At 38.9% G+C, this 18,101-nt stretch overlaps 1 protein-coding gene across 2 annotated transcripts in view; it reads right to left on the bottom strand.

Moving 5' to 3' along the window:
* LOC103697272 (protein DETOXIFICATION 46, chloroplastic) overlaps window positions 1-18,101 on the bottom strand; it is a 69,945-nt gene that overhangs the window by 13,404 nt on the left and 38,440 nt on the right. Inside the window, exons 7-11 of one of the 2 annotated variants that reach the window (XM_039116389.1) lie at window positions 6,062-6,199; window positions 5,915-5,983; window positions 5,706-5,816; window positions 4,986-5,114; window positions 3,391-3,468 (exon numbers count right to left, since the gene is read on the bottom strand). In XM_039116389.1, coding sequence (XP_038972317.1) covers window positions 3,391-3,468; window positions 4,986-5,114; window positions 5,706-5,816; window positions 5,915-5,983; window positions 6,062-6,199 — 525 coding nt within the window. The remainder of the gene's footprint in view (window positions 1-3,390; window positions 3,469-4,985; window positions 5,115-5,705; window positions 5,817-5,914; window positions 5,984-6,061; window positions 6,200-18,101) is intronic. The other variant, XM_039116390.1, reaches the window with a different exon arrangement.

Here is an 18,101-nt window from a genome sequence, read left to right as displayed (position 1 = left end):
TTCAAGGCAGTGTGACCGTCCATGATTTAGATAATCCCACATGGCAGCATGAATCTAGCTTCCTCCATATCATCAACATCAATACCTCATAGTCCTAATTCCTAGAGTGATAGGAGGGCAATGATAACTGTTAATCTGTTTCTCAATGCTTTTTTCTTGTTCTCCTTGAAATCATGAAAGTATAGTTAACGAACCTATTATGGACACTTCTTACTAGCAAATACATCAAGGTAACTACCAGCCACATGCTACTTCAATGTAATCACTCCATTCTCGCTCTAATCAGCCTCACACCAATTACACATTTCAATCAATATTAGCACAGTGCCATAGTGCCACTGTTTATAGAGGGAGTAGAGGACAGGAAACCACTGTTTATGAGATAGCCGCAGGACGGTCTTCGATTCACCGATGAGTCCCAGTTTACTGTTTACATATGTTACACAGGATAGGGACCACGGTGGATGATCTATTAGAGCCTGCGAGGATATGATTGCATATAGAAGACGGACTCCTTGAGGTCAGTCAGGAGAACACGATGCAGCTATACATGAGCTCGCACGTGAACTAGAATCCATAGACGTATCAGGTTTCGAGTCGTATATTGGATCCTATTATCCACAGTCATAGACAGCCTACGACCTATACAAATACGGATACGGATATGGTGCGTCGAGGCATCTTCTGGTGGGTGGCTACTACCCTACGCAGTCTAGAGCATCTCAAGAGTCGAATTTTGCTGCTGGCATATTCGGATGGCCCCTCCATAACCATATGATCAGCCAGAGGACATCTCTCATAGCCAGAGCTTCAGCAAGAGATCTTAGAGTGCTTATAACACAGCGCGCATTTCTTACGGGATGAACATATGAGGCTACAGCGCCGCTTGGTTAAAGGGGTGGGTTGATGTGCCTCTCGACTATGCTGATGATCCGTATATCTACGAAAGTCATCGCCACTCGACCCGATTTTAGATATCGATATGTTTTTTGTACTTTAAATGTATATAAGTAATTGTAGTATTTTATAATTTTAATATTACTACTTGATTTGAGGATATTTTATGTTGTTCCTTATAGTATACATCTCACTAATCATTTTATGATTTGTATCATTTTAAAATAATAAAATGAATATAAACCGAAATTATAGAAACACCAAAAAATATCAAAAACAACACCAAAAAAACATCAAATTAGACAAAATCATTGAAAAACTTCAAAAAGAGTGATTACCATTAAATATTCTTGAAAAGTTAAAAAAAATGGGTATGTCGGTATAGAACCGATATGCCCTACATGTACCGGTTCCAGTTCGGTACCGGTTCGGTACCGAACCATATTGGTCGCCGACCGGTACCGTGACCCAGTACCGGTTCAGCGGTCCTTGATCCTAATCATACTTCTACTCTTGACAATGCTTTATAAGGTGGTTTGTCAGCACTGACTATTAAGTATGATGGCATGCCCAAGAGTCGATGCACAGTCTAACCTCAGTAAAGAAGGAAGGTGCCACTATCCACCTTGGCAGCCTTATAAGTGCGATGCCTAATCTCACACATAACTATGAACATATTTCAAGTACTTAAAAATATCTAATCCTCCCTATAGAAACTCCATCTACTTGGATAAACCCCCTGAAGTACTTATTGACTCCCTTTTGGCCTTATAGTCAATGTGTGATGCATGCCTTACACTGTATATGGCTATGAAAATAGGAGATGGTCATGATTTCCCAACTATTCTTTGTGTTAGACAAGGCAAATGGCTTTTAGGGCACAACCGCACTTCCAACACCACACCATTGTGTCTTCCCCTCTACCACTGACCATCATGTGCTCTCCTCTACAACTCACTGCAATTGTATAGTCTGTGCTGTGGACACAGCGTACTCTCGACCACCCATTGGTGCCAAGTACTACCCTCAGCCACATTCTCCTCCCTACCATAACCACTAGTACATGCTCCTCTCCACCACCATATGCTAGCCTCTACCTCTGAATGTCAACACATGCTCCTCCGGCATTGCATGATCCTCTCTGCTGCATGTCGTCATGGCATCCTCACCAATGCTTGCCACCACTGCATCCTCACCAATGCTTGCCACCACTGGGTACTCCTCTCTGCCCTTCACCATGCATGACAACCATATCTGCCATGGAAAGAAATGATGGCAATGGCATCTATATGTGATCATGAGAGCAGAACAAAGAGAAATCAATGGGACTGGGATTTGGAGTCTATTATAGCTATGGGTTGAAAGTTAGGTCTGGCCTGCCCAAATTAGGCCTAAAAGCAACATGGGCCTAAAATCTATGACCTAAGCCTATGGCCCACTTTAAATAGCTGATCCAACCCTAAGTTAGCCCAGCCCGGCAGGCTCAAGCCTAGCCCGGGCCCATTTTCAGCCCTACCCCTCTCCAATGGAGAGAGGTTTTGCATTCAATTTTGGATAGTGCCATTTTCCATGTATATCTCTAGAAAAAAGAACCAATTTATAGGTTGCATGATCACTTGCAACCCATACAATCCTATGCATCTTTTTTAGCCTAATTGAAAAATTCTACTGCCACGAAAGAAAAAACAATTCAGACCAATCCAAACCAACTAGTGCTAACTAGAGTTGATATTATGAATCATAAAATAGGGAAGAGTATTGGATCAATCTGATGTTGGTTTGGTCTTGCATTGCATTTGAAAATTTTCCAGCTTTCCAAATTCAGATCTAAGTCAGAGTACGGAGGCAACCTCACATAGGGATAGGGTAGTAATGCATTGATGAATCTGATGTGGAAATAGAATGTTTAATTCCAAGCCTACCTCGAAAAAAATTCTGGTGTACTAGGAGTCTAGTTGCTCCATCAAGTGGTTGTCTAGAGTAATGACTGCCACCTAATGCCCAACATGTCTTATGATGTGAGCAACTTCTGGTACCACATCTTTCTACCAGAATCAAGTGTATCTTTCATATCAACATTCAAGAAAATAATATTAACCCCAAAATAAATTACAAAGAAGTTAATCCGATATCTCAATTTATAGGGAGAATGAAATCAGTACTTCACTCACCAATGTACAAATAAACTTAATTTCCATATAAAAATCAGTAATATAACATAAGAAGCAGTCTGTTGCACAAAGTAATTACATGTGTGCATGTGTGTGCCCATTGAACCATCCTATTTGATCCAAGATCTGAATATTAACATGATTAATCAATAAAAGCTGTTAGATTCACACTCGAAGTATAATAGTTATCTTAGAATGTATTTTTCATGAATAATATGATATGTAATTTAGTCTACTTATCTTCAGAAATTTTATATAGATATGAAAAAGTAATGCCAAAAATTATTAAATTGCATATGTAATGAGATTTTAGTTAGCATACCAGCAATGTTCCTTCAAGGCTATGTGTCGATGGTGTCACTATCAATGCAATAAAATATGGAAGCAATACTTTGTGCATCTGTTTGCATAAACATTCGTTGAGAGGGGATAATTCCAGCGAACAAAGTTTTGACAAATAAAGTTTAAAAATTGAAAAAACTAAATCATGGTGACATAAATTGGAATATAAAACATGAATAAAGAGTACATATATTTGACCACTTCTGACTACATAAATAAATACTCTATGGAATTAAAAAAAACTAAATGAAACCAAAATTAACAAAGAAACATCAAAGGCAATAATAACTCGAATATATGCAATGTTGATATGAAAAATTTGCCTCAGCCAGGGACCAAAAATTTCACAAATACATATGAACCATTACCTGCAAATGTTTCTTCCAGCTGAAAGTATCAGTTCATTTTGCTTACAAGTAGAGCACTTGTAATATATAAGACTTTGAAATGCTATACATTTTGCAACTTTCAAAACATTAAGAACTATGATGAAAAATGAAAAGACATCTAGTGTCACTCACAAAAGGACGCAATTTCTCAATTTACATGGGATTTACATCTGTTTACAGGTCTAACAACATGAACTATTATGGCGAGTGTTCTGATTGGTAAGGAGAGACAAACTATCAACCATGTTGTACCGGTTGGTACAGGGCGTACCATACCAGTATCAGTGGGTACCGGTACTTGATGCAAGGATAAGACTGCTATATCAGCATCAGATGCCAAAATTGTTTGTTTCTTGACAGGTTAATCTGATTTCTCTATTCTCCCATATCTAATGGAAGAGCGATTAGGAATTAGTCAGATTTCACCAATGAAGCTTCCCTTATGAAAACATGTTTCTGATAAATGACTGTAACCAATTCAAGTCAAGCATTTTAGAAAATTGTACACCCATTAAGCTAGTCTATAATTCCACTGTCATAGTTAGAGATTGAGTCAAACTTAACAAATAAAAAGAAAGCAAAACCACTATTAATCAATCAAATGATAAAATATCATTGTTGGAAGATAAAACATCATAGATCTTTTTGGGAAAAAATTGCATAAATTATTAATATCCACTAGGTCAAAAGAATGGTTACAACTCCACTCTTACACAATAACATGGAAAATTTTCTATAGAGTTGATCAAAAAATAAGTGTCCAGCCAATACCATCCATGTCCTTTGCTTTTGAGAAAGGGGTTGGGAAACCCAAATTCATCAAAGGGAAAAAAGAATTGCTTTCCTTGAAAAGATAGATGGAACCTAGGAAAAGAATATCATTTTGCATAACTAAAAGAGAAAAATTAGATGCAAGAAGTTCCTTTGTGCACCTTTTTATTTTCAAGAGAAAGTTAATCAAGTATGCAGAAAAATGAGTAAAAAAGCTGCAGTTAATCATAAGTCATAACTGTTCATAATGGATTCCATGAGTAAAAAGTTTGATCGCTCTCTTTTCCCTAATCATAGTTACTGACTTGAATAGAAGTCTTTCCAAACCACAAATGCCCATGAAAGAGAATGCTAATGAAATATTTCAAAGAGAAGCTTGATAAACCCAAATTTAATGACTTAATGTACTGCAAACCTCTCCAATGACCGTGTGATCAGTTGTAAACAGATAAGGGAAGAGCCATGGGAAAGATGTCCCAACAACTCCCAAAGTCAATCCAGTCATAGCTCCAATTATAATTAGTGACCTCAACAGCATTCGTGCCTGAAATAAAGGTAACATTTCAGTATATCATAGACAATATGGATCACAATTAGAACATAAATGTGCTATAGAACATTTTAAAATGGTTGCAAAAAATGTTGAACTCCAAAACAGCAATTGACTTGTAAAAGAAAAGATCAGTAATACAAAAGAAGCACAACAAATAGCAACACAGATAGAAATCTCCTAGAAGGCATAACAAGCATAAAGCCACTTTTCCTTAGTTATCACAGTATGGTTCTAATATTATTCCTAAGGCAGCTCAGTTTGTTTCAGGTAGCAATGAAAAAAATGTTTAGCAGAACATCATGTGCTGTGGAAGCTCAGTTTGATGAAGCAGGCTGTGAGAGTATGAGTCCTATCAACGTAATCCATTTGGCTGATATATTTATTGCTAAAAGAACTGGCCGACTTTGACAAAGGACCGCATTTACATATTTGTTATTGCCTACACTCAGTGAGAGATTAAGCAGCATGCTAACAAAAACTGAAATCTGGCCCCTTAATGTAATAGTTAAATATTTAGGAGGAGACTGCATTAAGCCATTAACCATGATGCATAACATTCTACAAGCAATAGAAGTTTCAAACCTTCACCAAACTGCGGTTAACTCCATGTATCAATTCTGGCATAAATGACTGAGCAGTTTGAGAGAGTGGTTCACCCCAGACAGTGCACATGCAGAAGACATTAATCATAACCTAAATTTACCAAAGAAAGAAATGCCCATGATGTTTTTTATAAATTATACAAGATAAAAAAAGGTGCACTTGAATAATCAGAAACGATCATGAAAAACCTGATGCGCCGCAATAGTCATTGTTCCCATTGATGTGGCAAAATAAGTGAGTAGGGAATAGAAGGCCACCTGAAGCTTACATGTCTCAGCTACAAAGCAAACAAGAATAAACATCAATGATGAACAAACTTGAATTGAGCACAAAACCTTTGATGTCATTGTTATAAACACTGGAGCAGCAATCTCAAATATCTGGAGAAGCTCTCCAGGTGATGGGACAGATAATGAGAAAGCCCCAAAACTTGTCTTGTTTAGAGTATTCATCATCATGAAAGCTGCAACTACCTGGTAAGTACCATAATGAAGGAGACAAATATAAAACAGCTAGTTAGAAAATATGCCCAAGAAACTGAAAGAACAAGTAGCACATATTTACAGTATTTTTAATCACAAATTTTTTTTTTTTGAAAAGAGATTTTAAAACAGGTGTTTAGGTGATTCCTCATGTTTTAGAGCTTTGAAATTTTTTGCACTCGAATTATCTGCTTCAAAAGAGAAACTCTGTTCAAACTTTCTTGCACCTTATTATCTCACATTCTCACTTTATACATCTTCTCATCAGCCAAGAAGGTGATAGAATCATTATTTTGGAATTAAAGGATTTTCAAAGGTGCCATTGGTCTAAAGTTGGGCTAGAACAAATTGCAAGAGCTAGGGGATTCTTATCCACCTAACTGCATATGAAATGGATCTAATTGCTATTAATTTGAAGCCTAAAGCATAGTCATATGCACTGAAGAGCTATTCACTTATTCTTCATACTTATTGACTCTGCAATCCATGGAATGCCCATGATCAAACAAATTAGCATGGATGTTGCTGCCAACATACCCAAGTCAGGTTGTATACTCTAATATGCAACATTCACCAAACATAATTCAACACTTCCCATCATAGCTTTTCATGTCACCCTTTTTCAACCCTACATCCAAAATTTTTGCTCCTATATTGAGCAAGACCATCCTGTAGATTCAATAGACCTTGCTTCATACCACAGCCATACCTGAAACCAACCATAAATATTCCATGTGAACATGCATTGCTATAAATTACTAACCAGGTTGAAATCCATTCAATGCAAGATTGTCAATTTCTCTCACACACTTCCAGGGTTTGTCTGAACATTAATCAGCATTCTAAGTTTCTAACCCTTAGACTCAATCCAAAGCCCAAGCAACACCATCATTCACCTTCATCATGTGATATAACCTCTCAAATCTTTTTTTGCATAACATGATACAATCATGTTGACATAACATCCATTCAAGTTGCTCCAAAATCATTTGGTACAGACATTTTCAATACCCTCAATTTCACCTCTACCATTTTATCACATTAGCCCTTGTGATAACCCAATCATATAAGACAAATTTATATAAGCACAAAAGATTGGAATATGAACACTTCTATTGGTGCTTTAAGCTCTAAATAGCATTATAATAGTTGATATGCCTTGGAGACTAACGTATGAGACTTTTCTTACCTAATTTTTGAGTTACCAATTTTTGGGTTTTTTAAAAGAATTTATGGACCTTCAAAATTTGATAAATGTTTTAGTATTTAAAAGTTAAAACATAATTATGCCACCAAATTTATTTTTCATTGAAGCTTTCTAGCAAATGTTCCATCTAGTTTTATGATAATAGATGATATGCCTTGGAGACTAATGTATGAGACTTTTCTTACTTGAGTTACCAATTTTTGGGTTTTTTAAAAGAATTTATGAACCTTCAAAAATTGATAAATGTTTTAGTATTTAAAAATTAAAACATAATTACGCCGCCTTATTTAATTTTCGTTGAAGCTTTCTAGCAAATGTTCCATCTAGCATTTTTGAAATTCTTTCAAATGTAAAACTAACATCACACTTGAAAAAATATATCGAACTCTACCTAGGTGGTATTTTGGCCTAATTGGAATTTTTGATAAGGATATTTGGGGACCCCTAGCTAGGTGCTATATGCAGCCTCAATCAAATTGTTGATAAGAACTTTCAGACCCTTTGCCAAGTGGGATATGTGAACCTCAAGGATGTAAGTAGTCTCATCTAGTTTACTTATGAAGGTATATGTCCCCATATTTGCATCAACAAAGAAGATTTACGTAGCCTCAAGGGTAATAATTAACTCTTTTTTTAAGAAATATGAATTGTGTGAGTCAATTAAGAACTTCTTACTATGTGCTTTGTTCTTTTCGTAGTACTTCAATCTTCAATTAGGAAATTTTAGTTTCGATTTTTTCTACATCATTTCACTGAACCTTCATTTGGACATTCCTATGAATTTGATTTGTACAATGATTTGAACATGTCATAAACACCATTTATTTTCAATTGAAACTTAATTCCAAATTCCAGGGTAAAATTGTTTATAAATCTACATAGGCCACTACCATCATCATGAAACCTTTTGGAGTAATTGGTGAGAGTTGAACTAAATTTCTGGAGGTGCATCCTCAGGATCTGGGGATCATTGAGGTACCACTAACAATAGTTCTTTTTATGACTTTGAAAGTACAATATTATGTACAATAATTCTGTTGAATAGTTGTCGAAGAATTATAGGTTGTAGTATGATTTTTGTTGCTGTTGAGCGCGAGCCAATCCCAGTAGAAAGATGAAGAGATGGCTAGAGAAATTTGAGTCTCCGTTGTTCCAGTTGGGGAGGGTCAGCGAGCATCCCTTGCAGGTTTGCGAAAGTAGGCTAATCGACACTGTGTCCAACCTGAAACAAGAAAAAGTCCACTTGCCATAAAGTATCCGGCGAGAGACTCTCTGATGCTTAAGTCAAGCAAAGATCTTAAGGAAACAGGAGAGTTTTGGGAGAGAGAAAAAGAGAGAGAGAGAGAGAGAAAGAGAGAGAAAGGAGATAGATCAAGCGTCTCCTCTTCCTCCTCAGCTTACCCTCGGGTCCTTTAGGGTAGACATATTTATAGAGGGAGCCTAGTAGAATCTGTTAGAGATTTGTTCCAAGTGTACCAGTTTTCTGTTAGGCTGGTTACAAAATATCAGTCTTCTGTTGAGTTGGTTAAGATGTACTGACCCCTCATTGGGTCAATTGGGAGGTATCAACCTTCTATTAGGCCAATTAAGACTGTTGGCGTGCAACGACTTTCTGTTGGATCAGTTGAGATCGTTATGCCGTTGAACGTTTCGGAAGAGGTGGACCATGTGGCAAGCCTTGAATGATTAGTTCCAGTTTGGGTCGGTTGGAGCTCGCTTGGTGGACAGGGGATAGTCTTTCATTGGTCGGCTCTTGCCCTAGTGTAACAGTTGCCCCCCACTGATTCACCATTTTGAATTGAACTGTTGGTTCTGATAACATAAGCCATGAGATCTAATCTATTAGGGACAAGCTACTGAGCTGATGACCTAAGCTGTTAAGTTGCTAAGACTTTGAATTGAGTTGTTGAGCTGATGAGTTTATAGATTGAGCTATTGAGCTGGCTTGATGAGCTAAGCAGACCTTTAAGTTTTGAGTTATTACTAGAGCATTCTAGAAAGCTCTAGTCTATAGTTCGCCGTCTCGATGCTTGACCCTGTACCAATACCATCCTATTACAATATCGGTACACCGAGTATCGGTACGGTACGAGATGGCGTACCGGTTTGGTACCGATATGGTACAGTACGTCCAGTATGATATGGTACCGACCGATACGACAAACTTTGCTCTAGTTGTTTTATTTATTATTTGGCATTCGATGAGCTTCCCCAAACATTATCGTTGCTAGCGGGAGATTTGAAGTAATGATTAAATGTTTGGAAGCAATGATCCAAGGGATTGCCCAAGGTTGTTGTAGGGGATATTGACACATGGCATAAGATCTATCGAGCATATGAATAATCGGATTAATTTGATCCCTCCAGGTTCCTATATAAGTCAATGCGCCTGCTGGTGGAATTATTTTTAAACTTAAAATCATTGAAAAAATTTAAAAAATATTTATCATTAATTTAAACTTAAAAAATATTAAAAAAAGAGCATGCTGCTTCGGAAAGGGCGCACCATTGCGTATTGTGTCGGTACGGTACTGTAACACTACCACACCAAATCGGCTACCTACCAGTATGGATCTTGGTATTGCTTTAGCAGACCTTGATTCCCACTCTTTCAACCAACCTTTCTTTTTTCCTTCACAGAGAATATAACAAGTTTTTATTTGGCAAGTGGTGGAAAACACTACCATCTAACTATTTTTGCGTGTTTTTGTTCTAGCTTTTTCCATTTGGATTGGTGTCATTGTCCTCACTAGATGCATGAGTGTTTGGATATTAAAGATCTTTTGTTTTAGTGTTCTAAAACAATAAGTTAATCCTATTTGAGTAGATCATTCAGCTGCACTTTCTTCCATGATCAATACACTCAAAATGATGATCTCCAACCTTGCTATGACTGGTAGTTGTCTACAGGCAATGTTGTATGAAAGGCTTTTGAGATCACAAGGATAGAAAGTGAAAAAATGGCAATGAAAGAAAAGGTTCCATGTGCAGAAACCCTTATATCTGAAATGAAGAAATCAAAGGCAGTGAGATCCCACGAAGCAAAATAAATTAAGAATTAGACCACTGTACCTTCAACCAGGTCCAAATAGCCTGGTTCCCATGGTCAAGACCCATAAATGGAATATGACAGAAATGTCGGGTTACCCCCGCATGCGTTGCGACGATCACAGCGGAAAGACACACGCAGGGTTCGTTCATCTCATGAATATTCTAGGGAACGTAGATTTCAAAAATTTTCTAGAGTTCTCTAACTCAGATTTATGAAATCTAAAAGGAAGATTAAAATTAAAGACTAGATTAATTTCAGATCTACCACAATTTCTAATTGTATAGAATTTATAAAGATTTAATCTTTACCTTTGAGCGGGTAGAACTTTACCGTTATCTGATTATCATAGAATTTTTGGTTTGCTCGAAGCCGCACAAGTGTCCGGCCTCTACAGGTATTCACACGAGGTACAGATCGCTCCAAGATCTCACCGAGGTGCTAGCTCCCTTGCAGAGATCACCTTTGATGCCTGAATTCCTCTCCCTTTAATCAACTCCTTAATTACTTTAAGAGGAAGGAGGAGGAAGAAGATGAAGAAGACACCTCTTCTTCTATCTTTGCTCACGCCAGGGATGGAGGAGGGAGGGTGGCCGGCTACAAGGAGGCTTCAATGCTTCATGCCAGGGCCCTTTAAATAGGCAGCTCATGCCTATACAAACAAGGAATAATTTCAAGAATCAAGCACTCCTTAATTCATCCCTCTAAAATCAGCTACACCCCTTACTTAATTCTATCACAACACTTACTTAAAAGTGATTGGAAAGAATCCAAGGGACATGCTCATGCCATGTGGCAATCCGCATGAACAAGGAGGAGGAGGGGCGGATCCTCCTCTTGGCATGTGGACCATGAAAGGAAAGGAGGGGCGGACGCCCCTCCTTTCTTTGTGCGTGTGAGAAAGAGGAAGACGCCCTCCCTCTTTCCTTCTTTGCTCCACACGCATAGAGGAAGGGATCTTTCCCTTCCTTCCGTGAATGAGTCTCCTAATCCAATTAGAAATTACATGGTCCCACTTGATCAATTGAATTCTAATCCAATTAGAACCCAATGTGTCCTCCAAATTGATTTATGTGAATCCTAATCCAATTAGGATCCAAATTGGACTTCATGAATTAAGTTCCTTATCTAATAAAGAGTTCTAATTAATTAGGCCTTCCCATCCTTATCCAATAAGGTTAAGCCTAATTTAATTAGGTCCAATTAAATTGCAATCCAATTGCAAATCCTTCTTCTTTGATTCACTAACTCTAATTGTTAATTAAATTGAAAATCAAGATCAATTGCGATCCTAAATCGCTCTCCAACCATCGAAACGATCAAAACCTCTAATGTGTGTGACCCCGTAGGCTCTATTCTGACTGATAGTGAGATATATTATGATCTCTATCATAATATCATCGAAACTCCTTTCAATGGGTTGAAATGATTTCAACTCTACTCTTAGAATTCACTGATCACCAAGTGCATGCCTTCGAGTCTCACAATCCACTAATGACACCTAGCAGCATATAGTGACAACCCAGCAGAACAGAATGGATGAACCTCTAGATGCAGTTAGCGTATGATACAGTACCTCTATCATGGATCCCGACATGTCGGAGGTTATGGATAACTCGTCAAACCCTATCGTCTATCTTATGTCAAATTTATTTGACTCAAGTTCGAAATTGGAAAACTCTTTTTCTTAAACTGCCCTGGCCAAGGTCTTTCAAACTTAGTCTCATAAATCACATAGGATCATTCCTAATCTATCAAGGTCGATAGATCCCATCTTGATGCAACCCTAATCCGATAGTAAACCTACTGTAGCCAATCTGCACCACAAGAATCCTTAGGGCCCATGTTTATGTGCTCGTCAAACTACAGCAACCTCACCGTGATTAGCTGAGGCATCGCAGATCTAAGTACTAGTCATACTACTGCAACATCAAGTAAGTCACTGACGAGTGGATAGACATCCAGATGACTTTTTGCTTTGGTCACGCTCAGTACCCTTATTCTCTAACAAGCACTTGCACAATCACCCCAGTGTCCCCACACTGTGGACTTAAGACTCGTCCATCAAGAAAAGTGATCTGTGCACTAATCTCATCGGATCGATCACCGTCCTTCGTGATGATCCATCGATCAGGAGTTATTCAGGAATTAACTATTAATTACACATGCTTTAAATTTTCAACTCTTGAGAATATGTATTATCATCTTATTAATTTCTAGGACAATTCATGCACACATAATAACATGAATGAACAAAATGCCTGATTTTATTAATTAATAAAATATCAAGTACAAATTTCATGCTTCCAGAACAATTACAATGCGTCTGCCAAATTGGCTTCTAGGGCATACTCCTAACAATCTCTTACTTGCACTAAAGTCAATCAAACATACATCTAAGCCCCATCTTCTCAAGATGTACTTCTGTCTTTTGCTGACTCAACTGTAGTAAATGGGTATGCCACGTTATTTGTGGACTCTACTCTCTACACCTCTACATACTTCTTTTCTAGGTAGTCGCGTATCAAATGATATCGCCGCTCTATATGCTTAGACTTCTGGTGAGACCTCGGCTCCTTAGCCAATGCTATGGTGCCATTATTATCGCAGTAGAGTGTGATGGCATATGATGACATCACGCCTAACTCTTCAACAAACTTTTTGTACCAGAATGCTTCTTTTGCAGCTTCAAAGGTGGCAATGTACTCAGCTTCTATGGTAGAATCTGCAATAATTAGTTGTTTGGAACTCTTCCAATTTACCGAACCAGCATTGCACAAGAACACATACCCTGATGTAGACTTTCTATCATCAATGTCAGTTATAAAGTCTGAATCTGTGTATCCTTCTACCTTTAATTCTGATCCTCCTCCAAAGAACAAGAACATATTCTTAGTTCTTCTCAAGTACTTAAGAATGTTCTTCACAGCTGTCCAGCGCTTTTCGCCTGGATTCGACTGATATCTGCTCGTAACACTCACAGCATGTGCTATATCAGGTCATGTACATAGCACGGCATACATGAGGCTCCCTATAGCCGAAACATAAGGGATCTTGCTCATGCGTTGAATCTCTTCAGATGTGCTGGAGGCAAGGTTCGCCATACCGGTACCGAATCTCGTACCGGTGCCGCACTAGTATAGGCGTACCGAGTGTCGGTACGGTACGGTATGCGGTACGCCAGGCGTACCGATATGGGTGTACCGATACCGGTACCCATCGGTACGGGTACGGTACGCTCGGTACCGACCGGTACCGATCGGTACAGCGAACCTTGGTTGGAGCACATCTTCTTGGAAAGATGAATCCAGAGGCAACAATCCTCTTTTAGAATTTTCCATGCTAAACCTCTTCAGCACTTCCTTTATGTACATTTTCTATAACAGGTCAAGCATCCTTTTAGATCTATCTCTATAGACCTTAATTCCCAAAATGTAGGATGCTTCCCCAAGGTATTTCATTGAGAATTCCTTAGACAACCATACCTTGACCGAAATAAGCATGAGAATATCATTCCCAATTAGGAGGATATCATCTACGTACAATACGAGGAATACAATAACCCTCCCACTAAATTTCTTATAAACACATGGTTCCTTTTCGTTCTTGATGAAATCAAACGATTTGATTACATCGTTGAAACGAGTGTTCCAACTCCGAGATGCTTGCTTTAGTCCATAAATGGACCTTTGCAGTTTGCAGACCTTGTGATCACTATCACTGAAAGTGAAACCTAAAGGCTGGTCCATATAGATATCTTCTTGAAGATATCTATTTAGAAAAGCAGTTTTCACATCCATCTGCCATATCTCATAATCATGATATGCTGCAATGGCAAGCAATGTTCAAATGGACTTCAGCATGGCTACAGGTGAAAAGATTTTCCGATAGTCAATGCCTTCGCGCTAACCATAACCTTTCGCCACTAGCCTTGCCTTATAGGTCTCTACCTGGCCATCCGAACTTAATTTCCTCTTGTAGATCCATTTACATCCAATAGGTACTATACCTTCTGGTGGATCTACTAAGGTCCAAACTTGGTTGGTATGTATAGAGTCCATCTCTGACTTCATCGCTTCCAACCATTTCTCGGAATCGATATCTAACATCGCCTCGTTGTAGGTATTGGGACCCTTAGAATGATCCCTATTTCCCATAAGGAACACTTTCCCTACTTCCCCTGTAAGCATACCTAAGTATCTTTCAGGAGGATAGAAAATCCTACTAGATCTACGAGGTGGAGGAGGTTCTACGTGTATTGGCTCAATATGAATAGGTTCTATAGGCACAGTGGCTCGTTGCTCTTTAGAGACTTTCTCTTCGAGCTCAATTTTTCTCTCAATGCCTTTATCAAGGATAAATTGTTTTTCCAAAAAGACAGCATATCGGCTCACAAACACTTTGTGATCCTCTAGGACGTAAAAATTGTATCCTAACAACTCCTTAGGATATCCTATAAAACGAGCACTAACTGTCCTAACCTCTAACTTGTCCGCCTGTTGCCGCTTGACGTGGGCCGGACATCCCCAAATCTTGAGATGACCAAGACTTGATTTCTTACCATGCTATATCTCATACGGTGTGGTAGGAACAGACTTAGAGCGAACTCTATTCAATATATAAATTGTTGAAAGTAGGACATCTTCCCAAAGGAATAAGGGTAAGTCAGTGAAGCTTATCATGGATCTGACCATATCCAATAGGGTCTGATTCCTCTTCTCTGACACTCCGTTGAGCTGAGATGTACCAGGAGGAGTCCATTGTGAAACTATACCATTTTTTTTAAGATAATCACGTAAGGATGATAGTGGTATTTTGATGATTAACTCAACCATTGAAGGAATATCTAATTAAATTTTACAAGGTAATATGATACATCATTACTAAGTTCGTCACTCTCGGTACATAAGTAGAATGAGATCAAGATGTATTTCAATGATTAATAATAAGATAAAATTTGCTTGAAGAATGATAGTGAATTCTAAATTCTAATTCGGCAAAGTTTCAAGTAAAACGTACTCTCAAGGAGATGATAGTAATTTTCGTTGTTAAGAGTATATAGCACCACCATGACATATATTCAAAATTGCTTGAAGAATATTTCATTGATTATATGGATAAATCTAACACTAAGTTGCAGCAAAGTGTGGAATAAGTCGACCCCAAGATTGGTGGAGTCGACCCCGGCACATCAAGGAACCATCTGGCATACTTCTGCAAAAATGGCACGGATGAACAGTACTTGGGTCGACCCAAGTAAAGACTGAGTCGACCCCATCTTCAAGCCTCAAGAAAACAGTTCTCTGGAATCCCTGAGAGGGTCGACCCAAATGGAATTTGAGTCGACCCAACCTTGAGTCGACCCCAACTGAACATGAGTCGACCCAAAGGCTATGTCATTCAAAAATCGGTTCTCTGGAATCCCTGAGAGGGTCGACCCAAGTGGAAATTGAGTCGACCCAACTGATCCTTGAGTCGACCCAAATGAAGGAAGGCTGAAATACAAGGTTCTGTGTTTCCTGAGAGGGTCGACCCCAATGTTGCATGAGTCGACCCAAGTGAAAGTTGGATCGACCCCAGTGAAAGTTAAGTCAACCCCAAGTCTGATGAACAGTGGGTTGAGTCGACCCCAGAAAAGTTTGGGTCGACCCAAGCACGGGCAGAAGCATAACAGCTAGTTCTGCAGAAGTACTTTTTGTCCTCCCAACAGCAAGTAATGGCTAGTTTTTCAAATCTGACCAATGGAAGGTGTCCAAAGAAATGCTAGAGAGTCTTCTACAGTGCCTCCACAAGGTGAGACACGTGTAGAGCCTCCTCCTCCCTCCCCTTCCGTCCAACTTGCAAAATATGCGGAAAGACCGGTTACCATGGGAAGAAGGATCCACTCCGAGTTCTTGGATCAGGAAGGATTCCGGTTGGGTGATTGGATCCGAAGGCAAGGATGGGAGTATCTTTGCTCCCTAGATGTGGTGATCTACCCTGGATTGGTTCGTGAGTTCTATGCCTTCCTGAAAGTTGGAATGGGAGGGCTTATATCTGAAGTCTGAGGAGTAAGGGTTAGGGTTTCAGAAGAAAGCTTGAGTGAGTTGCTTCATCTCCCCTGGGGGAAGGAGCTACGCCAGAAAAACATGAAAACAAGTTGAGAGCTCTACAATTGATCCTTGAGAACGATGATTTCGACTATTCCGAAAATGTAATAGCAAGCTCTCTTTCAGCTGAGATGAGGTTGTTGCACAACTTCATAGGTCGGATTTTATTTCCGAAGAGTGAAAGATTTGATCTCATTTCTGAGCGAGACTTAGTCATTATGAAGCACATTATTCAGGACATTCCCCTGAACCTCCCAGATATGATGATCAGACAGATGAAAAAGGTTATATGCAATTCGAAAGTCTCCTTGCCCTATGGTATGATACTCACCCTGGTCTTCTGACAGCATGACATATCAGTAGAGGGAGAGATCTCCAGGCATCTACTATTTACTGACACGTACACTGCACGATCCCTTATTCGCATGGGTTATGAGAAGGTGAACGGGCAGTGGGTGCGTGCAGGAGCTAGGATACATGCACCAGAGGGTGATGCACCAGAGATTGGAGACCCCATCCCTGAGGATGAGGAGCCTGCGGATCATCCTACAGCACCTTCAGAGGCTGGACCTTCGTCATCCACACCTACGGGATGTACAGAGGAGTTTTGGAGTAGGATGACTGAGCTTGTATCAGCTCACGTGAGGACTCTCTGATGGGATATGGAGCAGGATGGATAGCATGACTGCTGAGATTAGCGATCTCAGAGAGCAGGTAGAAGCATTACGGAGAGAGAGAGGCTCATGGTCCATCTGTGCCCCGAGCAGCTGAGTTAGAGGTATCGGCACAGAGTCATCCAGCTCAGCGAGGTCCACGCTAGACTCAGTCCTATCAGGCTCGACCTCCCCTCGCTACTTATACTAGGAGGATGAGGACTAGATCACAGCCATTAGATACCCCCTAGGCTGATGTTAGCACCTTGATTAGTGCCTAGGATTTATCTAGTTCTCATATGTATTTTGTGTTGATCATGTACTTTGCACTTTGATTGAAAAACATTGTATTTTTGGTGTTAATATACTACAATGTTCCATGTTTGATCAGTAAAATCTGAATGTTTATTATTTACTATGTCTACTTATCTATTGCCATGCACCTATTTGATGATAACAAAAAGGGGGAGAAGTAAGGAAAGAAATAAGTTGATAAACAAGATTGAAAATGATAATAGGAAAGATTATACACTTAAGGGGGAGTAATATGTAACAATGAAAAGGTTAAAGTCTCAAATTGAAATCAAATTTCAGAATTTGGCACGTACTTCTCATACCTCGATACATAATCTGAAACTCTTGTTTTATCTCAAATTTTTGAAGTTTCATCTTTAACCAAATATAAAAGAAAGGGGGAGTAAATCAAAAAGATTAAATTGGCAATATTTGGATGAAAAAGGGGGAGACTTCACTCTCAAATTTGAAAAGCTGAAATTCAGCAACTTGAGCTCTTCTAAAACCGGATTTTAACTTAAGTAACAATCTGCTCATACTCAATATTTTGTAATCATCAAAAAGGGAGAGATTGAGGATGATAGTGGTATTTTGATGATTA

This window comes from Phoenix dactylifera, unplaced genomic scaffold (assembly GCF_009389715.1).
Source record: "Phoenix dactylifera cultivar Barhee BC4 unplaced genomic scaffold, palm_55x_up_171113_PBpolish2nd_filt_p 000090F, whole genome shotgun sequence".
In the NCBI taxonomy this organism is placed as follows: Eukaryota; Viridiplantae; Streptophyta; class Magnoliopsida; order Arecales; family Arecaceae; genus Phoenix; species Phoenix dactylifera.
The sequence above is the reverse complement of the archived record's forward strand: the minus strand, read 5'-3'. Positions and strand labels throughout refer to the sequence as shown.